This window comes from Ascidia mentula, chromosome 5 (genome assembly GCF_947561715.1).
Source record: "Ascidia mentula chromosome 5, kaAscMent1.1, whole genome shotgun sequence".
NCBI lineage: Eukaryota > Metazoa > Chordata > Ascidiacea > Phlebobranchia > Ascidiidae > Ascidia > Ascidia mentula.
Genome location: NC_138570.1, coordinates 4955707 through 4980289, shown reverse-complemented (window position 1 = coordinate 4980289; position 24583 = coordinate 4955707). Strand labels below are relative to the sequence as shown.

Genomic DNA, 24583 nt, shown 5'->3' with positions numbered 1-24583 from the left:
TGGCTTTTATTTGAAACTATATATTGAGAATATCGTTGAATATTATTTTGATACACCCAAGACAATGATATCACCAATCACGTGATCACGTGACACATTTTTTTGATTTCTATAAATTTTACATTGCACATGAAATTTAAAATTTTTAATATATTTGAGTTTGAGTTTCTAATCGTCAAGGATAATCGTCACAAAGATATAAATTTATGTGAAACCGAAAAACGGCTAAAATGTATCGCGCGATGCACAAATTTCTCGCGATAAGCAAAATAAACTTTAAAGCACTGGAGTAACCTATCGATTTGTAACCCTATTGCAAAAATTATTAAACAACTACTCGGAGGAAAGGGTTGCACTAGTGATCTTGAAATATATATGTTCTGTATCAATGACACATTTGAAGGTTGTTTAGCAAAATTCATATAGAAGGAAAATGTAAAAGTTCATTGCACATAACGACTCCAACAAACTGTTTTTTTTTGTGTGTTTGAAACACATTGTCGTTTTATTTGTTTTCCAATGCACAACTAGTCCTTAAATATGTAACTCAAGAAGTGCAACACATTTGTGCTGGTCGTCAGGAAACGCCTTCGCATTCCTACCGTGTCCCGGCCAAGTGTCGCGTCGCAACTTGTAGCAGACATTTAAATATGTTGACATTCGCCTGTTCACCGATACAGTAAGGGCGGTCGTCGTTCTTGTTCCATTGTTGTGCGAGGTCGTGAGGCCTGTGAGGAAACAATGCCCTGTTTGTATGAGAATGTATTCCGAGCAGATTGTCACAATAGGGCCGTTTTGTGACGAGTCACTACTGGGTTACGACTGGGTATTGGCGTACCGCTACCGCACCAAAGGCGACCCGAAACCAATAGTCGCGCCGGCGCTGTATTTTGTGAAGGGTACGGAGCTGTATGCTGTGTAGGTTTTGTTTGGATGTACCATTGTAGTAAATAGCCGGGGAAATACAAGCAGTTTTTGAGTTTATCGAACGTTCTGTGGACATGTGGCTTGAAAGCTTTATTTTACCGCAGCCTGTTTCGCCGAAAGTCTGGACATGATCGTAGAGTACTTTACAAATCCTAAAACTACAGCAGTCAAACACAGGTCCACGTTTTGTCTTAACATTTCGTGCAGTGTGTTGCACGCATGCATACAACCCATTACAAAATGCGCGTAAATCTCAATATGCACACAATATAGGTTTAATCAAAACAAGCTCAAATGGTTCTGGCAGCACAATATGGGAATACGGTAAAAAGTACCGAACAGAACAGAATTTGGGTTTTTGGTAGACGTAAGTTGCCAAGGCAAGCATTGTCGAAACTATATTCCTTCCTAAGCCACCGACAGTCGCGTTTAAGTTATTTGTTTTGTCTTCAAACGCTACTCGTGTCTCTCTGTAAAGAGCCCTTCGACAAAGTCATTCGGCTGGTCTTAGTTGACTGTGTACCACGTTCGCCCGACCGTTGTGGTCGTAACATTCGTACGTATCTTTACCTAGGCCATTGTAATGCTTGCTTGGTGGTTTGATTTACAACGTTTAAGTCTAGGGTAGCATCAGCTATGTTCTGTAAGAAAGGCTCGTTTTGATACAGAAAAATGCTGTTTGTGCATTAAAGCACGAGAAAATTTAAGTAATTTTGAACATTGAGAATTATGCCTTCACAGCGTGACAAAAATGCTAGTAACAGCAGTTAACCAACAACTTCAAACTCACATTCGTATAGCAATTGCTTACAGTTTACCAGGACATACTGGATGTTTGTAAACATAGATACGCCATTGTCATTTCTTAAACAGGTTGCATGTAATCTAGCACACCCGTAAGTGAGATGGTGCATGGGCCTATATTCGGGGATGGTGCTTACCACAGGAGACAGCGAAACAGCGAGGCGAAATGGAGTGTCATCGCCAACGGTCGGTCAATCGCAAACGGAACAACAATACGACGGGACGGGGTGGTTTCTGTGAGCGTTGTCACTCCACGGGATGACGAACAGGGGATTTTGGGAACTCAAGTCAATAAACATGGATGCGAGAACGGTATACGCTATACCTTGTACTTTGGCGGAAAAAAACGTGGAAAACTTTACTTTCGTTCCTTTGGTTATTTGTCATAATTTCGATCCTCATGCAGTTTTTAGGTCATGCTGCTTCGTATAACATTTGTTAAACTAAATATATTAATCGTGGTATCATATGCGAGACTGTTTTTCCCTCATCACCAAAAGTTTCATCTTAAAACACAAATCTGCTTCTTGTTTATACAAATATTGCGCAATGTGTATCGAAGCAATCAATTTTTAAACACATGTTATTTTATTTGGAACTTTGTATTTGTTGTTCGTTTTCGAAGATTGCAAACAATTTTATACATCTACAGACAAGAAAGAAACGGAAAATGACGAACCAATTAAAAACAACTCCGGCGGTGACACCAAGAAGAAGAAGAGGCCAGTGCTAAAAATTAACACCAGCGGCGCTAGAGCGTCTGCCAACGAGGCTTTGTCGACGGTGCTTCATCAACTAAAATGGAGGGAATCAAAAACGAGTTTAAAATCAGGCAAGTTTGATGCATAAGTTGTGACGTTTGTTAAATAAATATGTCAAGTCAAATTTAAATATTTATGTGAAGTTATATGTCTGACGCTAGTGGTGTTGAATAAACAAAAAGGAAGTACCTTGTAACTGATTGCTTCGCAGCGTAATTTTTTAATTCACTGATTCACGTAGGACTTGAGTAGACAGAAGGGAACTTTACAGTGAAACTTTGAAATCACATTGATATTGTCCTGAAAGTTTAAGCGATCTCATTATATGCAAAACACTTCCTTTCAAACCTTCGTAAATGGTGAAATGCAAATAGCAAACTTGTCACGTCATTTTTTTGTATATTGTTTATATTTCGTTTTGTGTACTTCAGGTCTTGGAGCGGACGTGTATTGGCACGGCTTGGGGTTTGAGGAGAGCGCCTACAACAAAAGGGGGGTTTACGCAGTCAACAAACTGCCTGGAATGTTTGAGCTTGCCCAAAAGGTTAGAACTGTGGATGCCACGATCTCTCAGGACGTTTTAGGAACTTTCAATTACTTTTGACGACAAACACAAACGCTTCAAAAAGTTTCATAACCAGAAAGCAATCCTGTCTTTCGTTTCATGTAAAAAGTTGTCTCGAAAATTATAAAAGAAGTCAGCATTATAACTAGAAGAACATTAAGTTACGTGGCTATATATCAAAAAGGTCGAACATATCAATATAAAATTGATTTTAAAACAGGAAAATTCACGCTTTTTTGCCTGTATACGTCTTCAACGTCAGTATTTCTTGACAGGTCAACCTCTCGCGCATCATCAAGCGGATGCAGCTGCTCTTTCCGGGTGAGTTTGATTTCTATCCTCCAACATGGTTCTTGCCCGAGCAATACCACCAGTTCCTCGCCGAAGTCACGATGAAAAATAAAAGCAAATCAAAACCGAATTCTAATCCCAACTCTCCGGGAAGGGGAAGCACCCGATCTCCGCACCGTAAGTGGTTACGTCATGTTATTGTTGCTTGATGTAGAAGACAGTTAGACATTTTGCAAGTATATTTGTCGTTGCAATTTATCAAATTAGAGTCGGTAATTGCGTGGGTCAGCCACTATAGGCTATAATACCAACATTTTGTGGAAACATATTCTTTGTGGGATTGGGAATGTTTTGTTAACTATAGATTAAAAACAATTATATTTTACTGTGTGTGAGTGTTTCAAATATATATACATGAACTATTTACGCGTGTACTGTATACGTTTAATTCAATATTGCTTTGTTGCAGCTTCGAAAAAACGCAAGGAGCGAAACACGTACATCGTAAAACCTGACGCAGGGAGTCAGGGGGAGGGGATATATTTGGTTAACGACCCCCGTGATGTGCAAGATTTCAACGGAAGAAAGCCTGCCATTATACAGGTGGTCACCACGCCGCCATTTGCCCCATTTCCAAAATTTTACTTAGTCAACCTGTCACCCATTCAAGGGGATAATCACCCATTTAAGACAAGAACTATTTTAATTTTTTATCCGTCTTCCCATTTTTTTTAGAAATACATCGACGACCCCTTACTTATTGACGGTTACAAGTTTGACTTGAGAATGTACGTCGTAGTAGCGCGACTCAACCCTGTGGAGATCTACCTATGCAAGGTATTTATTTTCCTACATTAACATATGTGACCTGGTAAACGTATACTTCAAAATAATCGACAACGCAGAAGTATTACCATGTTTTCGCATAGCAAGGCAGGATCGCCCCACTGCGCAGGACCTTTATATTTGGCGATCACAGCTCTAATATAACTCAAGTGAAACCGAAAACTCTTGAAAATTTAAAGAATAAACATGTCTCGATTACTACATAGCATCACTTCAAAGTGGAAAAACCTGTTTTCTGGGTTGATAACCAAAATCGAAACATGACTCGATTATTGTGATCATATGGTTCACATTTCGGGTAAAGTGGCTGATCCAGCTTGGCTTAAATGCCTTGGCTGCGAAGCCTGTGAACCATATGATCACAATAATCGAGTCATGTTTCGATTTTGGTTATCAACCCAGAAAACAGGTTTTTCCACTTTGAAGTGATGCTATGTAGTAATCGAGACATGTTTATTCTTTAAATTTTCAAGAGTTTTCGGTTTCACTTGAGTTTCCGAACTTATGATATTCTTTTTCAAGGACGGTTTGGCGCGTCTCTGCACCGAGGAATACGAAGCACCCACTGCGGCGAACATCCATAAAACCTACATGCATTTGACCAACTACAGCCTGAATAAATTCAGTTCTGACTTCGTTTACACGGATGCTGAGGGCACCGGATCAAAGCGCTCATATCGCAGTGTAAAGCAGGTATAGCACACATATATTTTTAAAATGGCAAGTTTTGATAAAGTATATGGTACAATATCCCTTTGTACAGTGGCGTAGCCAGGCCAAAAGTTAGGTGGAGTCAAAGGTTTTATGGGTCTTTTGTTTTAAACATCAAAAATCCAAACTTTAATCTTTAGCCTTGAGATGTGGATTGGGATATGACTCTCTTGGTTCCTCCCTGGCTATGCCGAAGCTTTAGGATATAAGTTTATCCATAAACTGGGGATAAAGCTTTATGTATAATTATCATCTAAATCTTTATTTATAGCTTCTGCGCAAGAAAGGTTACGATGTCGTTGAAATTGAGGATCAGATCAAAACACTGGTTGTCAAAACCATTCTATCCATGTTGCCCGACATCACCATCTGGGAACACGTCACAAATAAGTCGAAACTAGTGAGGTAAATTGTTGGTACTTTTACCGAGCGTTTTGAGGTGAATTTTATGTAAGCGCCGTAACCTCTGCAGGTCGTTTCAAATTCTCGGTTTCGATATCCTGCTCTCATCCGACTTGCGAGCTCACCTGCTGGAAGTGAACTCGGCGCCAAGTATGTGCATTGATGGGGAACAAGAAAACGAGGAGGGGTTACTGGAAACAATTACAAGCCACGTTGATGAACAGGTGCGCATGTTTCAGATTTAGTAAAATCTCTCAGATATGCAGTTGTGAAACTGAGCTGTTGGTGATTATCATTAGATAATGCAAATTATATAAGAGGAAAAGATAGTTGCTTACCAGATATATATTAAGTTTTAAAAATGTTCTTATTTTGTTGTTTCCTCCAGAGATAAAAACTTGCCGGATGGCAGACGATACGTAAAAAAAACCCAAAGGGCAGTTTCTTTTTTCAAAAAATTACGTTTTTGTGCTTGCGCGCAGATCAAAGTTCCGTTGCTTAGGGATTCCCTTCGACTCATTGCATACGGCGAGAATGAGGTAAACATGGAGAAATCCTGTTTGGAACGGGTTTACCCAAATCACAGCACATCAGGTGGTGTTTCGCCGAGAAAAGGAATCCAGGAGAAGAAAAACAACGGACAAAGCGGCAAAAATCACCCGGAAACCGCGCGTTCGCTTCCCCGTCGGGAGGTCATAAGAAAAGAGATTCGCGATCTGGAGGAAAAAATCAAAGCCCAATTAAGCGTGGTTGAAAAATACAAGGTATGTAGGGTATTATTTCGGTTTATTTTTTCTACTGGGGTAATAATCTTTTCATATCCGTTTGAATATGATGATCGATCCTTGTTATTTTTGCAGCAGTACTATGAAAATAGAGAGGCCACGTCCAGCACTCCGAAAGAAAGTTTTCAAGAGTACGGCAACGGTACGATTTGTTTTTCTCCTTAGCTAAAGGCACTACAAGGGCATTGTATTTGACGTTCCGAAAAGAATCTACACAATAACAGTAACCTGATATTTGTACAGACGAGACAGACATTCCTCTCTCGAGCAGATCGCTTCCAGCACCCACGAGATTAAACAGGTGCTACAGGTAAACATTTACTATTGGCTAAATTTAATTTTACGGATTGGGTTTTTATAATTATTTGCGTTGTAGTCACGACACGCCGCAACCGCAACTGGCTAGGACTCACTACGCCACCAGGCGGTCGAAGGGATTCACAGTGATTAAATATAAGCAAGTAAGTCACAAAAACCTCGTGAACTGTTGGTTGTGTACAATGTAAACATTACAAATAGTTGCTAAGAAACTAATGATATTTTAGCCGTAATTGCAAGCAAAGTTCAAAATCTGTAAATAATTTCTGTGAAAGGAGTACGCAATTTCGAATGACGAATGGAGACTCTTCGATCCCAAGCGCAAGCCGTGGCAACGTCTTTCCCTGCACCCGAGCGCCCAGCGTTCCAGCACCGTCCTACCCAGTGTAGAAAGGCAACAACAACAGCAACAACGACAGAAGAAGCAGCCAGAAAAGCAATTGGACGTGGAAATGTTCAAAACTCTCCCTAAATGCAAACTTTGTGGTAGCTTTGTGAGCGGCGCTGGGCCAGGTCTTTACTATGCGCAACAAGAATACAAATCCTTGACTGAGGAGAACGACGACAAACTGCCAGCCTCCGTAACGCCGCTAGATGGGGTTGCTGAGCACAGCGATGTGTTTTTGGATGCGGAAGACGATTGGGAGAGCGACCGGGCGAATTTCGGAGGAAAGATGCTGCCCTTGAGGAGCATTTACTTTGGAGAAGCTGCACAGGAAGAGGAAGAGGACTTTTTGCAACGAAGACAGCGACTCTGGCAGGAGGAGAAACGCGCAGAAGAAGAGCGCGAAGCCCAGGCGAAAAAGGAATGTCACGAAGTCGTTGACCTGTTGTGTGACAACTGCTACGACGTCGGCTCTATTACGTCATCAGAGTATGACGTCGAACCTCCAAAGTTAGGAGCGTTGCATGGAAGTCGAAGTTTGCATTCCGGCATTGAACAAGAACCCCGCGAATCGTCTTCCACGGAAACGAAGAGTTTGAGGAGGAAACCGTTTGCGATGAGGGAAGTCATGCTGTTAAATCGCGCAGCAGCGGTTTTTATCTTTTTCAACGGAATAAAACCGAGTCTCCGCATCAGTGCAACGGCGTTTCGCAACATGGCGCGACGCTGTAGGCTGTGTGAGCAGGGCGCCATGCCGTCGATCGACATACTCTTTATCGACACCATGCGGCAGTGGCAGAACTACACTCACGAGCGCTCTTCGCCATTCTATGACTCGCACCGCGGGCGCAATCCCGTATCTACCCATCAACCACCCGGTTTACCATTCCAAGGCTTTCTGGAGGCGCTTTTCAAGCTGGCCCAGAGTCGATTCCGCGGCGAAACACTGAAGGAAAAACTGGAGGCGTTGATCTCCAACTGCGAGCTGTACATACGCGAAGTGACTAAGGCTGACAAAAAGAGGAGCCTGCAACCGCCGCAAACCACACCAAGGCAGGTTTCCACGACACCGCGTGTGTCGGGATCCATGTCGCAACGACGTCTGTGTTTCTGAGTGCAATACAAAAGTTTACGTTCCTTATAGCGACTTGCGCTTTTTCCTGGTGATTCGGCTTTTATGCAATTTACCCGCGTGCACTTGTTAGCTCTACGTAGCGCGAAGTTCCTTTCTGTCTTGCAAGTTATATCACGAATAAACAATACGTAAACGCACTATTGGCTCAATATTATCACCTCGGCAGCCTATTTCGATATTTTTGAAGAAATGAAAGACAAAGTAGTTGTTTTTCCCAACATTATTCGTATAACCTAAAGGTCGGTATTTCGTAGATAGGACCTGTTCTCAACAAATATTTAGAGGTGTAAACATTAAACAACTTTGATTGTACACGAGTAAGATGCAAGGTGACTTTGCATTGCGACTTCATTGTGCGTTCATGCGCCACACAGCGGAAAAGACGTTAGTATACAACTACATAGTTCTCAGATTTTAGAATCCGTGTATTTTTTAAAAAAAGATGCAGTTCTTTGTTTTCCTGTCTTTCAATACGTAAAAAAATGACGAAAGTCACGACGTTGGCAAGAATACACGTAACGACCGTTCTGACTTTTGTGTCGTCATCAACAGTGAAAGACATCCTTACGAAGTGCGAAGGCAATTTTGAAAAACCAAAGCCCGGTGTCTTCGAACTCGGCCGACTCGGTCTTTATAACTAACTAATTAATAAGTAAAGTAGAGTGGCTTTAACTCAGTGACAATAACCTCGAGGTTCTTCGCCATTGGTCGAGAGTTCTTAGGGGGTTCGTCCATACTTTCATAATTCATGAGTTTTCTGAGGACGTGGTCATCGGGAGTTCCTCCCACAGTTCACATGTGTTTGCGGCCGCAAAGTTCCTCGTGTTTGATTGTTTCAGGGCAAAAGTTGCCTTTTGAATCCAAGAAACTTGCAAATGATCGGTGGGTTATGAAGAGGTTGAGTTTTTTCCGAGATTCATTCGTTTTCCCCGGAAAAAACTTACACGAAATCTATTTTTTGAATGCTACCCATAAACTGCTCGCTAACTTTACTGAGAACTGTCCAACCTTCATCTCAGATCATTTAACATTTTCGTGATTGTTTGTTGGTCAGGGGTTGGGGCGCTGTTTGGGCTCATGTTTTTGTATTTCAAAAGGTGTTTTTTTTTTTGAAAAGCGAACAAATTTGAAACAACGCTTTAGAACCTTGAAGTTTTTTATTGTGTGAAATAAAAATAGGGACACTTGCTTCCCAATTGACATGCGTTCAGAATTTCATTAAATTTTACTGCGTCGTATTGACGGCAGATTACCACATGTCCCGATCAGTCCTTGCACTTAATCTGCGCTATCAAGGGATTACAGCAGATAATAACCCTGCGCCAGATAGTAGAAAACAGATGGAACCGTCACATGTCGCCATATTAATCCATGCATAAATGGTTTGAAGAGTGAGCGTGGGAATTCGCACTCTTATGCTCGTTTCAATTTGGAAGATCTTGTGCATAGGAAGCCAGGTCACAAAAGTAATATAATTGGCGTCAAACAAGTGGATATTTTGGTTCAGTGCCGTCCAACATAAACAAAAATTGGTTTGAAAGCACACAAATATTTATGTAACAGATTAACAAGTCAACATTGACATTTGGAAAATGAATTTGGCGGACCGTACAAATCCATGGGACAGATGCACTGAGTACAGCCAACCTGCTGGTTGTGTTACTTGCTAGAGAAACAAAACGATATGCAGCTGTATTTTGGCAATGTTCTTTATTGCAATTCACTAAAACGTGTAATAACCATACAAATACAGTGCATCTCTCTGTTCTATTAAATTTAACCGCATGCGAAAATTTGATTAGAGTCAGATGCAGTGCCTCGGAAAGTCGTTCCGGTCCTAAATATTTATAAGAAACTTAAATTTAGTAAATTTATTCACCAATTTAAGAAACCTCACCTGGTATACCAAAACACAATGGTTTATTTTTTCCTGCAAATTCCATCGTTCCGGTAGGAAATGTTTTTACTTTCAACCCTGGTTAGAGGTCGACTTTCTCATCTCCACACGGGATAAAAGCAAACCAATGCTGGTTTAATTACTCTAGTGCTCAACAGAAATCTACAAGACATGTAATTTGCGAGAAATCGATAAAAACCATTTCGATGTGTATACCGCCCACTAGCGGTCTAATTGGACAGCGACTGAAATCGATTCGTGCCGAACGCGAGTTCAAGTGGGTTCAGGTCAGCCGATGACCAAAATAGCTGATTGCCTTAGCAATAGTAACTAGGTGGGACTCTGCATGGGTTTACCATCCGCCATTAATATTAAGAAAGCTGGACACAAACGCAACAAAATCAGTCACTTGTAAAATACTCCTATATGCGGATGTCATATTGGCGCCAATACCAAACATCGGAGGGAAACAATAACCATATGTTGAAGCACGACAGAGAGTGCGGATTTGCTATCGGCCATCGGCGACTCTCCAACGTTAATTGCTCCATATGTCGGGCATGGCACGAGCGCCCGTTCTTTATTGCACTTGCGTCGGGTGGCAGATGCCCTCTTGTTCCCCATTGGACGCTCGTTTGCAGGCGGATTCCGTGCAAAAGTTTCCCTTCGTGATGACGCGGACGACACTGGAAGCCATGCTATATGATATTCTCTAAAACGTGCCTTGACATTCCTGTTTTTCCCCGCAATGCCACCGTTGCAATATTAAGTTAATTTTGAAGCTCTTCTGCCAAAAGAAAACTATTTATTTGATCGACATTTCGGTCGTCATACAATCGACCTTCATTAGGACAAAACGACCGCGCTTGCTTGTATTTACCGTGTAGTTTGCACTCACGCAGGTTGCCTGGTAAAGGTCAATTGTATGTCGGCCGAAATGTCGAGTTTCTTTTACCTGAAGAGCTTTAAAGTTGACAAATGCCTGGCAGCGTCAGCAGTAAATTATCGCAATATCGCGCAAACAATAAAATCCCTTGAGAAATACGGTGAATTTTTATGAATAAAAAATTTTGATGCAATTAAAACACTGCAAAACTATTGTTATCATAGGCCTGCGCCCACAGGCGCTTTTCTTTGTATTTTGTCTGCTTCAAACGTACGTGTCCATACGTACTTCGCATAAAAGCATTATGTTTCACCAAATAGGAACCCACAACGGGGCAAACGCAAATCGTTCAAATTACTTCTCTAAATTTTTAATGCCCGAAAATGTGTCAAAGATGTATTTAAGTCGACGAAGCAGGCAGGAAAATCCCCGCGCGATCTTCCATTCCACAACACAATGGGTGCGCTGAAGCAAATAACGCGGTGGCGTCAACTGGCGTTTGTCCGGTGGTGTCATGTCCAGCAGGGGAGGGGCTCAATGTCGCATTATTTCTGCTTTCAATACGCGCGGCCCTTGAACTAGAAAGAACGGGCACAAAAGAGTTGCAACGAACAGGACGACCCAATGTGGAGAGCGCGCTGAGCACTCGGGGATGAATAATTTAAGACGATTCACTACCAAGCGAGGCGCTGGGTTGGACTTTCGACGAAGTCGGGCGGGGATTGATGGGTTTGAGACGAAACGGCGGGTAAGCATTGTTCGTCTACCGAGACCGACCGATATTCGCGTTCCCCGCGCATCCCGCTATTCTCCTGCAAGTGACGCACGAGCCGTCGCTGCGTTCGCTAATTACTCATTGCTAATTGACACTCTGGATAACTGACTGCACTTGAAGGTGTCTGTCCTTACCCGAATCTGAATTGTTCAATGCGATTTTAAATCAAACTGGGTTTGGCGAAACCCCACGGCATTGCCGTAAGCCCGAAATATATCAAGTTTAATATACAGAAATATGTCTTTTACGACGGTTGTTCGAAATGGTTTATATGAAAAACTCGCCAGCGATGGGTGCTTTTTAGAGCAAGTTAACAAAGTGCAATTAACCTCGATTTATAAAACAATACCCTAAGTACGTTGGTGATGTATAGAACGACATCGGCCCAGCAAAGCTGTGTTTCAAAAAAATTCCACCGTGTTACAAAAATGTCATTTAGTTCGAAGCTATTGAAATTTTGTTGATGGTGTCCTGATAAAGGGGTTTTCCTTTGATACCAAGCACTTCTAGCAGTTTTGAATAACCCAACCTGATGACACAACAAAACGTTGATTTTGATTTACCGGAAGCAAGCTATCGAATGAGGCTACTTCGGGGTAATGGTGGAGATACAAACATGTTTCACTTCCTACAGTCCAACACATAATGCAAATTTTAGCTTTCAAACACAACAGCCAAATCCCAGCCGACAGCTTCTCTTCGGGCAGTGTGATCAAAAATTCATGACCAAGCGCTTGGAAGGTTGATTTCTGCGAGTCAGCTGTTGTGACTTTAACTATATGAAGGGTGCGCTGTTCATGGGCGTCAATAGTAAATCTTAGTATGTGGACATTGTGTGACTTCAATTTGGTCCTTGGTTGTTCCCAGTAGTTATGGTGAACAAGTTCGAAACTGCGGCCTTAGAAATGTTGCGAATATTGCGACTTTGGGCTCGCTCCCCTGCTGGAGATGACACCTATGGACAATTGCCATTTGACGCCTCTGCGTTTGTTGCTACAAAATAAAAGTTTCGACTAATAGGCAAAATGTGGGGCTTTCTAAAAAAAATACAATTTACGCAACACGTATCGACCTATTGTCCGCACATAACGTTACACGAGTTGAAATGGGTGCGTTTGGAATTGCTTGGGGATATGAACGCCCACAGCAATCATGAACGTGTGCTCAGCGGACAAGACTTCTTGATTGGAAGGTATTGGAACGGTTGAAAACATTTTTAAATGACATTTGAACGAAAATTGGTTTTATCACAACCTCTGGTTTTTTCCCAAGTATTGTTCTTACACGACAGAATATTACTGCATCTGAGTAAACTATGGTTTTGGGTGTGGGTTTCCAAGGCTATTTAGCATGCCGGGGAACACTTGGTTTCAGTATAGGTTGAAGAAATATACCGCATAACAAGTCTGAGTTTGGTAGAAACAGTCAATCATTTAAAGTTGAACACTAAGTTGATAACAACAGGAAATTCCAAAATTACGCTTCGCCCTTCCCAATGCATGCGACCATCTGGTGTAGAACAAACTCGGTTCGCTGCGACCAAACAAGCGTATTACCGTTCAAGCTTTTCCGGCTAACAATAATACAAACAGTTTGAGGTGAGGTGCAAGCGTGCCAACTGCCAAACACATTGCAGGCGCACGCAAATCCACGGTGATTAGCGGCGGCCGAAAAGCCAACGTTTCCTTCCCTCTTTGGGCAGATAAGAAACTTTGGTGGACAATACACCAGCTGACAAATGCGCGCGTTCATTTGGCAGGAAGTGATGATACCTGGTGTTGACAATTTTCGCGCCCGATGAGGTTAATTCCTCCACTATCCGTCGGAAATAAGTTTAAGGTTACAATCGTTCGAATGGGTGTAAAGGCGTCGGTCCTCGGGTTGCGATCGGGTACGTCATGGAGAATTAGGACGTCGTTGCACGCAGTTGTAAATAACAAATTGGATTACGGCGTTAATTTGGACGTGAAATAGAGAGCAATCATGATTGTCCTTCGGTTTTCTCACAGCTGGGAATCAAACTACAGCCGAAATAGCCATGCATCATTATGAAATATTAACGGCCGTAATTGTCCTTCACTACACGTCCCATATAAGCCACAATTCTCACGATTCGATGCTTTCAACCCTGTCCCAGGATTCCAACTTGCTGTTCGCAAGCATTGAACTAGAATGCGGACAGATTTCCTTGCGTTGTTTCGTTTGTTGAATAATTGGACTGGTTATGTCTTCCAAAGCTAAAAAGAAGCCCTTTGTTTTTTAAATAAATACCAATTAAAGATTGTTTTCATCCTGTTTTTATGATGTTTTGTTTAATAATCCAACGCGTATTTAAGACACACAATAAAACGCTGTAACACACGAAACTAAGTGATGTTTTGAAGCAGCCCAGTAGCAATGCCAAAACAAATCGATGGCTAGATTGCCGTGAACCATCTTCAAAGTAACGTTGAAAATATTAATCAAGGCCGTAAGCCTTTGAAAATGGACTCGAGGGCCGTTTGAACCCCAGTGGCCCCGCTGGGCGTCGACTAATGCAGGTGGCTAATTAAACCGCCGCACGCACGGTGGACTGCAAGGTCGTATAGGACGCCGGCTGGCCGCGTGTATTTCCCTGTGCCGTCAATAATCCGCATGGGGCTGGGCAGATAGCCATATGCCGTTCGAACCGTCTTTGTTGCATAAAGAAACAAAGGGAGACGGGAGGAGAGCTGGTGGCCACTTTCTCTTCGCTATCCCGTGCCGCACGCGTTCCGTTCAATGCAAAAGCACGCGAAATTATCTCGGCTCTCCTGGGGCGCCGCGACCGCGAGAAAAAAGAGCGTCGTCCAATGGAATAAACAAGCGGGGGTGCAGATGTCTCGGTAGCCGGCGACTCCTATAAAAAGCGAGGCGTCCAGTCTAACATCATCGCAGTTTGCATCTGGTCCTCTAACAAGCGGCAAAGCAAGAGACGAGCCGAGGAAAGTCGGCCTGGGACCTAAGGAGAATGTGGGCGATCAAGGAAGAATTTGAATCAAGCAGGTGAGTTGTGTTTCATTGCTTTGTTTTGTTTCGCTAAACATTCTTCCGGGGACGACTGTTGAAATTTCAAGAAATTTTTTTCAATTAAATTTTATTTCGATTCTAAATGGGAAAACAAAGCGTTTGTCGTATAACAATAACGGCTCTGGGGGCTGCGTGTTGGTCGTGTAAAATAGGAGAGGAAAACGCGTTGCCTTGGTGCTCGCATGCAAGGGACAACCTACGGGCGGGAAAACGGGTCGATAGGCCGAAGTGAACGGCGCATTCCGAAAAGTGCGACGTTGCATAATTGATAAGAGGGCCGAAATGTCACTTGCGCTGGGGCCCACTGGAGTCCGGGCCATGGCAGCCGTCGCGCACGTACTAACTGTCGGCTGTGGCGCTCGGTTGCTCATGGTAACCGATGAATAATTGATTTAAATGCCGTTACGTCAGCAGAGAGCTCCTGCAACGGCTTCACTAAATCATTAGAAATGCGTCCGTGGCGGAGAAGCCCAACTTTCAGTGCTTTTTGCGAAGGGCTATTTTGGGCGCAATAGGGTTAAAATCTTATGAGGGTGGCGAAAATGGTTTGAATCAAACATCACCAGTTCTAAACGTGGTGCACAATTTTTAATCGCCACTTTCGAAAGGCGAATGGTATTGGTATGATGTAACGCGCTTGTGTACCAACTTTGGCATAATTATTTTTTTTCTCTTAGAACGCAAACTGTGGATCATTTGGATGACGTCACGACAGAAGCCGCACATAAAAGGTAAGATTTCTTTTTTAAACATTCGTTTTTTATAAAAAAGCGGCGCTCTATAAAGCAGTTTTTGTTTGCTCGTCATCATCCTGCATTGATCTTGTTTGAAACGGGACCAAACTGACTCATGCACCTGGGCTGACTTATCAATACGTAAAGCTGCATGTTGATGGGTTAGGCAGGTGGCAACGACAGTACTGGTTCCAAGGGCACAAATTGGGCGCCGGGGACATCTGCGTAACGGTTTATGACGTGCACCTAAGCAAAAAAAATCAATACCAACCACGGGCATTCTTTGTACAACATCTGTGTGCAACAACTTGCCATTGGTATACAGAAACGTCCATAAAGCAGCGTAGAAGCAATTAACCGAGAATTAATGCGTGCGCTCGTGTGGTTCCAGTAATCCGTTAATTTGGATTTATTTAGAACGATTAATTTGGCTTGTTTGAGTTCATTGTTGCTCTCCGCGTGAGCATTGTCACAAAACCGAACTGGCTCGAAAGGCTTTAGAAGCGTGAGCCGGACGCCCCAAATTACCCTGCGTGCGATGGGTATTGTCTTATGCGCTGAGAATTAAACAAAACAAGTGAAAAAAGGCTACGAGCGGGGTATATAGTGGGAGTCGCCTGTTCATTAGTCACACAATTAGCGTGCTCGAAAATTTCAGTCATGTGCGATTTTGTTGTGCTGAAAACAGTTCAGAAGAGCTGCAGACTTGATTCCCATCAACATTGTGTGATACCCAAGGCACTGGCGGATTCCGTACGTATTTAGTGTGTGCTCCTTACTGTTGTGAAACAATAAGGCACGCGGTGAATGCCTGCGGAGTTGCGCCCACAAGCTGCTGGTTTCCTCACATCTTGCAGTCAACATGCGCGTTTTTTGGCAGTGCTGTGTTTTGGAGTGTGCTGGTCTGACTTTGCCCGCGTTTGCTGTGGACCTTACTGCTGAGACAATAAGGCACGCGGTGAATGCCAGCAAAGTTATGATATAATCAACACTCACGTGCTCGTGCAGGAAAGCTTGTAGCTCGCATAAAATAGATCAGGATGTGGGTTTGGTTTCATATACATGGTTTCTAGTAGAGAGTGGGTTTGCACTAAAGTCGAATACTTTCAAAGCTGTTTTTTCTGTTGCTTCTTAATTTTCCATCACCACGATTTAACAACAGAATTGCTGTTTAGGTTTAAAAGCTGAGATGATGTAAGTTCCATCTGCAAACGGCCGGACGCCGTTCCGACTTCTTCCGTCAAGTTCCAGCCTGGCAGCAAATCAGCTTCGGGCATTTGACACAAGAGACACCCGCAGAAGCTCGCGTTGACCCAACAATCGACCCGCATTCGGCGCGTGACAATCACACAAGCAGGACAAAGCTAAAAAACTTTTTGGATAACTTCTGTCTCTATGAATGGTTTTCACTCATAGAGAACAGTTATGAACTGTCAAATTTTTCAACATAAAGGTTTTCGGAAATTTTACCGGTAAAACTGGTCTTGCTTTAAGCGAAATTATCGACAAAAAACACACTTGGCACCACAGAACGATATATATCTAAAAAGTTCCACTTAACCGCGGCTCACGCAGCAACTTGTAAATTTTGCACATAAACTCGATGTTGTAGAAAAACTAGAGAAGTTATTTTCTCCGTAGCCACCAATTTCTTCAACTGACGTCTGTTCATGAGTTCCATCGTGCTCCAATCCGGAGCACTCGGGCGCTCGCTTTCCTTGTCGTTTGCGCTTTGTTGGTACAATCACTGTGACAATGCTCCCCTACTAAATTTGAAAGTATCTAGACTAATTATTTTAAAAAATACCATTTAAAAAAATAAAAAAATAGTTTTTTTACGCGTTTTCTTGATTTTATTGCCAGAATGAAATTATGCGTTGTATATAATATACGATGTACCTTTTTAGAAAAATAAGACATTTTGTGATATGATTTCTACACTGTGAATGTATATAGAATCCTATGGAACTGTGCAATATCTTTTGTATATTATTTTGTAAATACTCTCACTGTACATTTGTAAATACATGTGACAAGCTGCTGACGATTTGTGTAAATAAACAAACAATCCTCAATGTTTTTGTCCAGGTTTATTACGTTGTTCAATAATGGAAGTCAAGTAAGTAAAGCAACAAGGCAGCGACGAAAAGATATCGATGGCTAGACATAAATTATGCAGTGCTGCACTCCAAAAACGGATGCGGTCGCACTTCACAAGGCAGCCAGTCAATAAGCAAGTATAGGGGTTGATCAGTTAAAAGCAATGCTACAAGGAAAGCTTTAACAAAAATACGCATGACATGTTCAGGCAAAAGGAAAGGTTAATGCGTGAAGTAGTGGTGAACCAAGTCAACCATGGGCAAAAACAAGACAAAAACATATAGCCAGAATCTACGAAACAAAGAAATATCCAATTTTCATATCATGTTGCTACTGCTGCCGGGCATGCTGCAATATTTAATATAACTGATCCTTCAGGAAATAAATTTCCAATTTTTCAATTTCCAATTTCCAAATCGCCCGAATAGGTTCAATTTTCCGTTTACTTATCATCCCGCATATACGCTGGTTCACAAATCAGTCTCGTCGCAGTCCCATTCCATAAAGTCGCTCGCCTCCTCGACGAAGTCGCCGCGCCGGAACGGAATCACATATTCAACCGCCGTCAACCGCTTGGGAGCTAACGAGCTCCTTTCACCACGCTGCGACCAGGGCGTAAAATCCTCGGAAGAAATCACGCTTCCGCATTGTGCGGCTGTGCTGTCGTTGGAAGACATAGTGACGTAACCGTCTTCCGCGTCACAAAGATTCGTGATGGTGTCCCCGCTTGAAAGGCTGTCGCACTCCTTCCCCCAAGTCACTGTGCTCTGTGACGTCGAGTCACTCTCGGAGGACTGATCCCCATCCACATCGGCGTGGCGTTGCGTGGCAACGGTTTCGGTTTGACGAGCGACCGTCGGCGCCTCGGAAGCGACGGATGCGGAGTACTTATGACTGATCTTCTGCATCTCCTGCAGCATCGTCCTCTTTATCTCGTCTTGATGCTGGAGGAGCGACCGCAGGAAGAAGTCGGATGCACTGGGAAGGACGCTCGGGTTTGGTGAGAGATCGTTGCACGGCGTTGCCCTCGAGTCGCTATTTTCAAACGGCGTGTCGGAGCAGGTCACGTGACTTTCGTCGCGGTCCATGAGGGTTGGGTAAACGTCAAAGTTTTCGCTCTTCGCCGCTTTGTTCGCGCTGTCCGCGTGACGCGCGTAATCTTTAACAGGAGTACTTGATAGAAATATGTCGTGCTTTCCGATGACGTCATCGCCTACCTTCGCGGAGGACGCTGCCGGGTAGACATTAGTGCGTTCTGCTGAAAGTTGTGTGGCATCGACGCGATTCTCCTTGATCTTAAATGGTTGTGAGTGGTTTTGCACGTTTTGTAATTTTCGTTCAACCACGTCGACGTCGCGAAACAACTTTTTTGCTCCAATTTTCGCATTGGGCTGAATAAGTTCGTCGCTGTTTTCTTCCTCATTCTTCTTGGTTACACAAGGAGAAGTCTCCTCCGGCCACAGATTCTCGTAATCAAGTTTGGTTGCAATTTGCTTCGACTCCTTATTTCTCGTGCGCAGAGATTTCTGAATGTGCTGGAGACCTGCAACTCTCGTCTGCTTGCCGACGACATCCGGGTGACTTTGTACCCTCGACTTGATCAGTCGGTGAAACTTTCGTGTTGACGTCTGTGCGTTAGATATGCTGGAAGCGTCGGATTTTAGCGTGATGCTCGCCAACGTGGACACTCGCTTGTCTGTGGATGGTTGTCTCGGTTCGCAGCTGTCGCTTAGAGCTTTGGGTTCGCCTGTACTTTCCTATGACAACGCGGGAATAGAATTTACATTTGAAGTAAGGTGCTAAAGAACCAACTCGACGAATGCTGCAGCAGTTTAGGGCGACGCAAAGCATGTGGTTTATAGGGTGTTTTGTTTGTATCATTGAAAACTATATATCATTTAAAGTAAGAAGATACACATAGAATGATTTGAAAAGAATCCCAAACCCTTAGGACCCTTTAAAAATATATATTTTTTACAATGCGTATAGCTATATAGTTTTTGTTATCAGAATGTATTAAAAAAATACAAGTTTGAATGATGGTATGTGCGAGCATGGGAAAACGCTTCAAAAATGAAACAAAATTTCGTGTCAGATCAACCTTTACTTTGGAAGCTTCTGCATTTGAGAATTCAGTTGCAAGTTCCTGTTTCGGTTGGGTGTTCGAAGCCAAATCGCTCAACTTTTCCAAGCGCATTATCCTTGCTCTCATGCGATGAAGCAGGCGGTCTGTTCTTGCGCTGCGACTTCTGTCGTAAATGTTTAGATTGAAATCCATCGCTCATCCTATATACGCCTACGTGTTTCCTATCGCAAATTCTTTGAAGCTTGTACTTTTTACGTCTACTAATCTTGAGACGCGGGAAAGAAGAAATGGTTTATTATTTGCGACGATTCTCTTTAACTGACTTTGCCAATCCACTCAGAGCCAAAGCAAGCATCTCGCTCGACTTAGACAAATTTGAAATACTACCCGCGGTAATCGTCAGTCATTGCCTACGCTGTGACTTTCTGCGGAAAATGTGTTTTAACCGCATTGAAATAGTTTCGGTAATTTTGGGATGGTTGTGATTTTAGACCGTTTTTGTCTCTTGAGGCCGCGGGCGGTTTAATCCATTATGTCGACTTTTCTTACCTGGACACGCGCCGGCTGGTGTTGGCTTTGTCATCTTCTAAACACAACAAAATTGTTAGGGGGAAACTCGCTGCCACAAAATCAACCACGCAGGGGAAAAGTCATAGGTGAGCAACAATTACCTCACTCATAATCACGATATCAACTACAGGAATACAAATATATGTCATGAAGTTGAGAAATAAGAAACAAATTCAACAATGATCCAACGTTTAACATTATAAGTAGTGCGATGTTTGTGTAATCGAGTCTTTTGTTCAGATTTTGCCATGTAGCCTACTGTATAACTGGTTCTAGATAAACTGGGATGTGTATACGGTGGGTGCCGACTTGGTTAGTTTAATTATCACTTGAACATAACTTCTATTAGCGGATGTGATTCTTAAATAGTGTTAGACTGTGCATTAACTGTAGCAGATGTAAAGCTGATTAACGCCTGTTGGGCGAATACCCGACCTTCACCTTGATATATCTCGTTGACTTTCATTGGACTGAGATGGATTGAAGAGAGGTCTGAATCGCTGAAGCATCGACGGGGTTGATAGGGGGAAGCTTTTACTTGTTTCGTCGGTGTTGCTTTCACTTCCACCTCGGGGGTCTCGTGACTCCCAGCAGTTATCGAAATCTCATGTGAATGTTGGGCAGTCGGGTTACTAGCGCTTTGTACATGAATATAACATGTTTAAGTGGGAGTTTATTGCCTGACACAAACGGTGTGCTACAATTGGCTGCCGAGTGTACTTAAGAAAAGGGAAATTTTGGCCAACTAGTTGCGGTTACCTTTCTAAACGTTTGGGTGACACCTTCGTATCGGTAGTTGGATCTTCGAATAAGATTTTTCTGTTTGGCGAGGTTTTCTTCTGTGGCATAGCAGTGGCAAGACGCAAACATTGCGCCATGTGGCGCACTGGCGATGACGTAGATATGTACGGGTAGTTCCTGGCAATGACGTCAGGTATCTACAAGTAAATAGCATGCTTTGGTTTATCGTGGATCAATGGCAGTGGATAGTTGAACGAAGTAACTTGGCAACGGGACAGTGCGAGTTTTATGTGATGATATATTTGAGCTGAAACAACGGTTGCGGTTTCAACTCGCAACTGCATTCAATCCCAATGAACGTATCAGCGCAAGCCATATTATATTTCATGTAGAGAAAAATATTTCAAGATTTTAGGTCTTATGTCGGCGCCGAGTTAAGGTATTGAATTCAAAATTTCGCCGAATTGATGATTTTTTTTGGTGCAAAGTAGTAGAAAGTGGTTCCCAACGATGTCGATACCAATTTCAAATCACTAGTCAGTTGTCACACCCCATTCTGATACAGAAATAATAAGGTATCAAAATACCCACAACCCCAAGTCAAACGTTGCCATAGGGGAAGATCTCCCTCTATTAAGAACTGTAGTTCAACTATTGCAATGCACCAAATGCCCCAAAAATGTGTTAAATATTCTACCTTGTCAGTGGCTACACCTGTGAGTGCAAAAGTTCGTCCAAACAGCAAATCTTCGCAACAAGAAGCTGACTTGGCATGAAACGCCGGCTTATCACCTTTGGGAGTATCTAACAAATAAGAAAAGTGAAACTAGTGGCATTTGTTGCAAACCGATGTCATTTGTACGATTCATCGTAATAACTATACCGGCATTTTCTTTCATGGTTTGCGGTAAGTTCAACTCTTTATGAAATATGTCTATCAACATTCCGTCAGACTTTGTTCTCCTTCTTCGTTCGAGTTCCAGGTTTTTCGGTTCGTTTTCGAGAGAAACGATGTTTATTGGCTTCTTCTCTTCTTTTGTGGAAACAGTAGGATCTGTAAGTAAGAATGACACTTGGTTTAAAATTTTTAAGTGACAGAGGTCAGTTTTATGCCAACCAGGTACAGTGATTATTATTGTTGTTGTACCCATTTTCCACTAGGTGTTAACAGTAAGCATTAAAATATTTTTAAACATTACGAAATTTTACACACGAATCTTCTCCCTTTAGGATAATTACTACAAAATAAACATTTTTGTTTACTTTCAAGTTTTAACTGCGTTACCGTCAGATTGGTTGCTTGTCAGGGGACTTTTTTGGCTTGGTTGCTTGCTGGTTCCAACGAAGGAGGATTCGATCAAATTGGGATTGCTCTTCATCCGATGTGGTTCCCTTCTCAGAGTGGAAGCACTTCTCCCGGATACACTTGAATATTGATAGGATGCGGAGTCCCACTGTGGCACACCATTCTCCACTGGTATTTCTTCTCTGCAAGTAAAGTTTGTTTGTGATATTATTTTCGCCCGCAATTATTCAATACCAGAAGAACCTTAAATTACTAAGTAATATGCCTGGCAGCATCAGCAACAAAAAATTATTCAATGTCAATCACAATAAAAATGGCGCGGACATTTAAGCTGTACTGATGTACGGACATTCAAGCTTTAAAGCCCTTTTGGGAATGTTAATCACGATCAAATTGGCGTGGACTACAGCTCTACTGCAGTTCACGTTTCAGTTTCAGAAATTTGTAACGTAATAGTTTTTATACCGACATATAGGTTAAAGCACCCGTCGCGGTTTACCCACTTTGTTTGAATATGGACAAGAACCTTGCGCTGCTCCGACTTGCGGCGAGGATAACGTTCGTAAACGTTTATCTCATCCTGTTTATCCCCACCCTCGTCTTTGGTTGAATCGCAAGCTTTGTTGATTTCAGCGTGCAGCAAAAGGTCCATGTTTGTGGAACCTGTTCTTTTCTTATTGCCTGACTTCGACTTTCTGGCAAATAGACCCTTGAAACTCATCATCGATCTGCTTCGTTGTAATGATGACTGCTGTGTGTTGTTTTCCAAAGCAACGTCCAAGAGATCATCGGCAGAGGAACTGGTTTTCTTCTTTTTTGCACGTTCACGCTTTGATTTGTTTCTTTCGGGCTTCTGCGGCTTTTTAACACTCTTAGGTGCGTTTGTGACCTTCTGCGGGGCGGCTGAGGTTTCCTTAGTGCTTGCCTTGTCGTCTGCAAGATGAGGCTGTGTTTCCGTGAAGAGTTTATCACCAGTCGGTTTGTGAAAGGCAGGCGGCTTTGTCTGAACCGGCTGTCGGTGACGAAGAGACTCGATACAGTCCACTGAAGCCGACTTATGCTTGAGAAGGGGAGGCAAATCGGAGAAGGACACGGTTTTCCGGACACCGGCGCGAAGCTTGACTCGTTCGTGGAGCTCATTAATATCTACCTTAATAGGTGAGTCCTTGGCTTCGTCCAGCGAGCGCTCGTCCACAACAATGACGCTGTCTTCGGGCTGAAAAGTGCTGCCGCGGTTAAACTTGGCGCCGCTCTCGTCCTCTGTGCAGGATTTCGTTGAAAGCAATCGATTGGCCGGCCCGGCGTCTGACTTGTGCCTTGCCAGACGCACCTTTCCTTCATCAACGCGCTGTTTCTTTTTGTGCTTACCGGAAGAAAACATCCACTTCCACCAAGATTTTTTCCTTGTCCTACGTTCCACTTCTTCGTGTTTGAAATTTTCATGTTCGGTAGGAAGGGGAGGGTCAAGTGGCGCAGAGACAAACGTTGGACCGCTTTCCGCATTTTGGTGGCATGCAAGGTTAGTTGTGGCATCCCGAAGGTCGACGGGACGACAGGTGAGGAACCCATAGTCGTCGCACCCATTATACCTGATCGACATTATTTGAGCTTAAGCTGACATTTTTATCAATATGTGGATCAACCCTATTACGTCACCATCGCTTAGGTTGAACTGAAATTGTAGAGTTATAGAAGAAACAAAATTTAAACTCACAGTTTTCTGAACATTGATATTTTTTGCAAACGAAATCAAGTCTAAGTTTCATTCCCAATACCTTACAATAGACCCAAAAAGAAATGGCTCAAATACTCCACCTACTTCAACCACAAACTATTTGAAATCGATAATTCTAGAGGAGTAACGAGGGTGGAGCAGCTAATTTAAGTGCCCCCATCCTCGAGATGATGGGAATATTCCCGCGCTTTGACTGCGTCTACGTGGGGGTGCTGGCTTGATACTTGTTATCCGACATCGATCGATACATCCCAGTGCTACGACGACAAAACACAACCGTATGACTCAATAAACCGTTTTCGATGCGAACGCAACAAGCATTGAATCATTCTGGTCAAATTATACCGGGGATTACTTGATTTTACAAAGAAAATGATTCTTGCAAGGCTTGATCAATGCAACCCAACTGCTTTGTAATATGCTGTACTGTATAATCGGGTATTTACGTGCTGAAGATTTTCAGGAAGATATTGGGCAAAACGAGCATTTTATCTACATCTGATCATCCATTAAAATTTTGCTCGGTGCTGACGTAAAACAAAGCGTAAATACTTTGGAAGACTTCACGACAATTCAGACCTCCCTATAGTGGCAAAACCATGGTGACTACTGGTTTATTTTCTTGACAAAAACCGGGCTTTGAAGTGCGTTTCGTTTCTTTGTGTTCGGATCAACTTCTCGCGTGCCCCCCAACAAGTGCTCGAAAGTTTAACCATTTTCGATAATTGATTTTTGTGTTTCGTGGTTCCAAAGCATGATTTTAGGGTTGACAATT

The 24583-nt window shown here is 42.8% G+C and overlaps 2 protein-coding genes across 3 annotated transcripts; one reads left to right on the top strand and one right to left on the bottom strand.

Moving 5' to 3' along the window:
- The first annotated feature begins 1808 nt into the window (after nucleotides 1-1808).
- LOC145902514 (uncharacterized) lies at nucleotides 1809-8007 on the top strand. 2 transcript variants are annotated; one of them, XM_082990521.1, is made up of 14 exons: nucleotides 1809-2043; nucleotides 2384-2563; nucleotides 2924-3036; nucleotides 3333-3525; nucleotides 3818-3951; nucleotides 4084-4185; nucleotides 4717-4887; nucleotides 5177-5310; nucleotides 5378-5531; nucleotides 5790-6071; nucleotides 6171-6234; nucleotides 6336-6402; nucleotides 6469-6553; nucleotides 6686-8007. In XM_082990521.1, the coding sequence occupies exons 1-14, from the start codon at nucleotides 1833-1835 to the stop codon at nucleotides 7907-7909; spliced, it is 3114 nt and encodes a 1037-aa protein (XP_082846647.1). In that variant the 5' UTR covers nucleotides 1809-1832; the 3' UTR covers nucleotides 7910-8007. The 2 variants fall into 2 exon arrangements, with proteins under 2 accessions (XP_082846647.1, XP_082846646.1); XM_082990520.1 differs by having other exon boundaries at nucleotides 6168-6234.
- A 9833-nt stretch (nucleotides 8008-17840) lies between these two features.
- On the bottom strand, nucleotides 17841-23673 carry LOC145902021 (uncharacterized). The gene is made up of 9 exons (XM_082989857.1): nucleotides 22577-23673; nucleotides 22045-22255; nucleotides 21651-21795; nucleotides 21465-21571; nucleotides 20786-20964; nucleotides 20468-20664; nucleotides 20006-20042; nucleotides 19493-19619; nucleotides 17841-19127 (listed from the first exon to the last, which is right to left on the bottom strand). Exons 1-9 carry the CDS (start codon nucleotides 23671-23673, stop codon nucleotides 17841-17843), a joined length of 3387 nt encoding a protein of 1128 aa, XP_082845983.1.
- Nucleotides 23674-24583: the final 910 nt, after the last annotated feature.

Excerpts from the sequence above, each read along its gene's own strand:
- LOC145902514 (XM_082990520.1), top strand. The coding sequence starts at position 1,833 with ATGGTGCATGGGCCTATATTCGGGGATGGTGCTTACCACAGGAGACAG. Across the intron at positions 3,952-4,083 it reads GAAAGCCTGCCATTATACAG|AAATACATCGACGACCCCTT; the intron begins GTGGTCACCACG and ends CATTTTTTTTAG. Across the intron at positions 4,186-4,716 it reads TGGAGATCTACCTATGCAAG|GACGGTTTGGCGCGTCTCTG; the intron begins GTATTTATTTTC and ends TTCTTTTTCAAG.
- LOC145902021 (XM_082989857.1), bottom strand. The coding sequence starts at position 23,673 with ATGTCGATCAGGTATAATGGGTGCGACGACTATGGGTTCCTCACCTGT. Across the intron at positions 21,572-21,650 it reads AACCATGAAAGAAAATGCCG|ATACTCCCAAAGGTGATAAG; the intron begins GTATAGTTATTA and ends CTTATTTGTTAG. Across the intron at positions 19,620-20,005 it reads ACCAGCCGGCGCGTGTCCAG|AAGTCGCAGCGCAAGAACAG; the intron begins GTAAGAAAAGTC and ends CATTTACGACAG.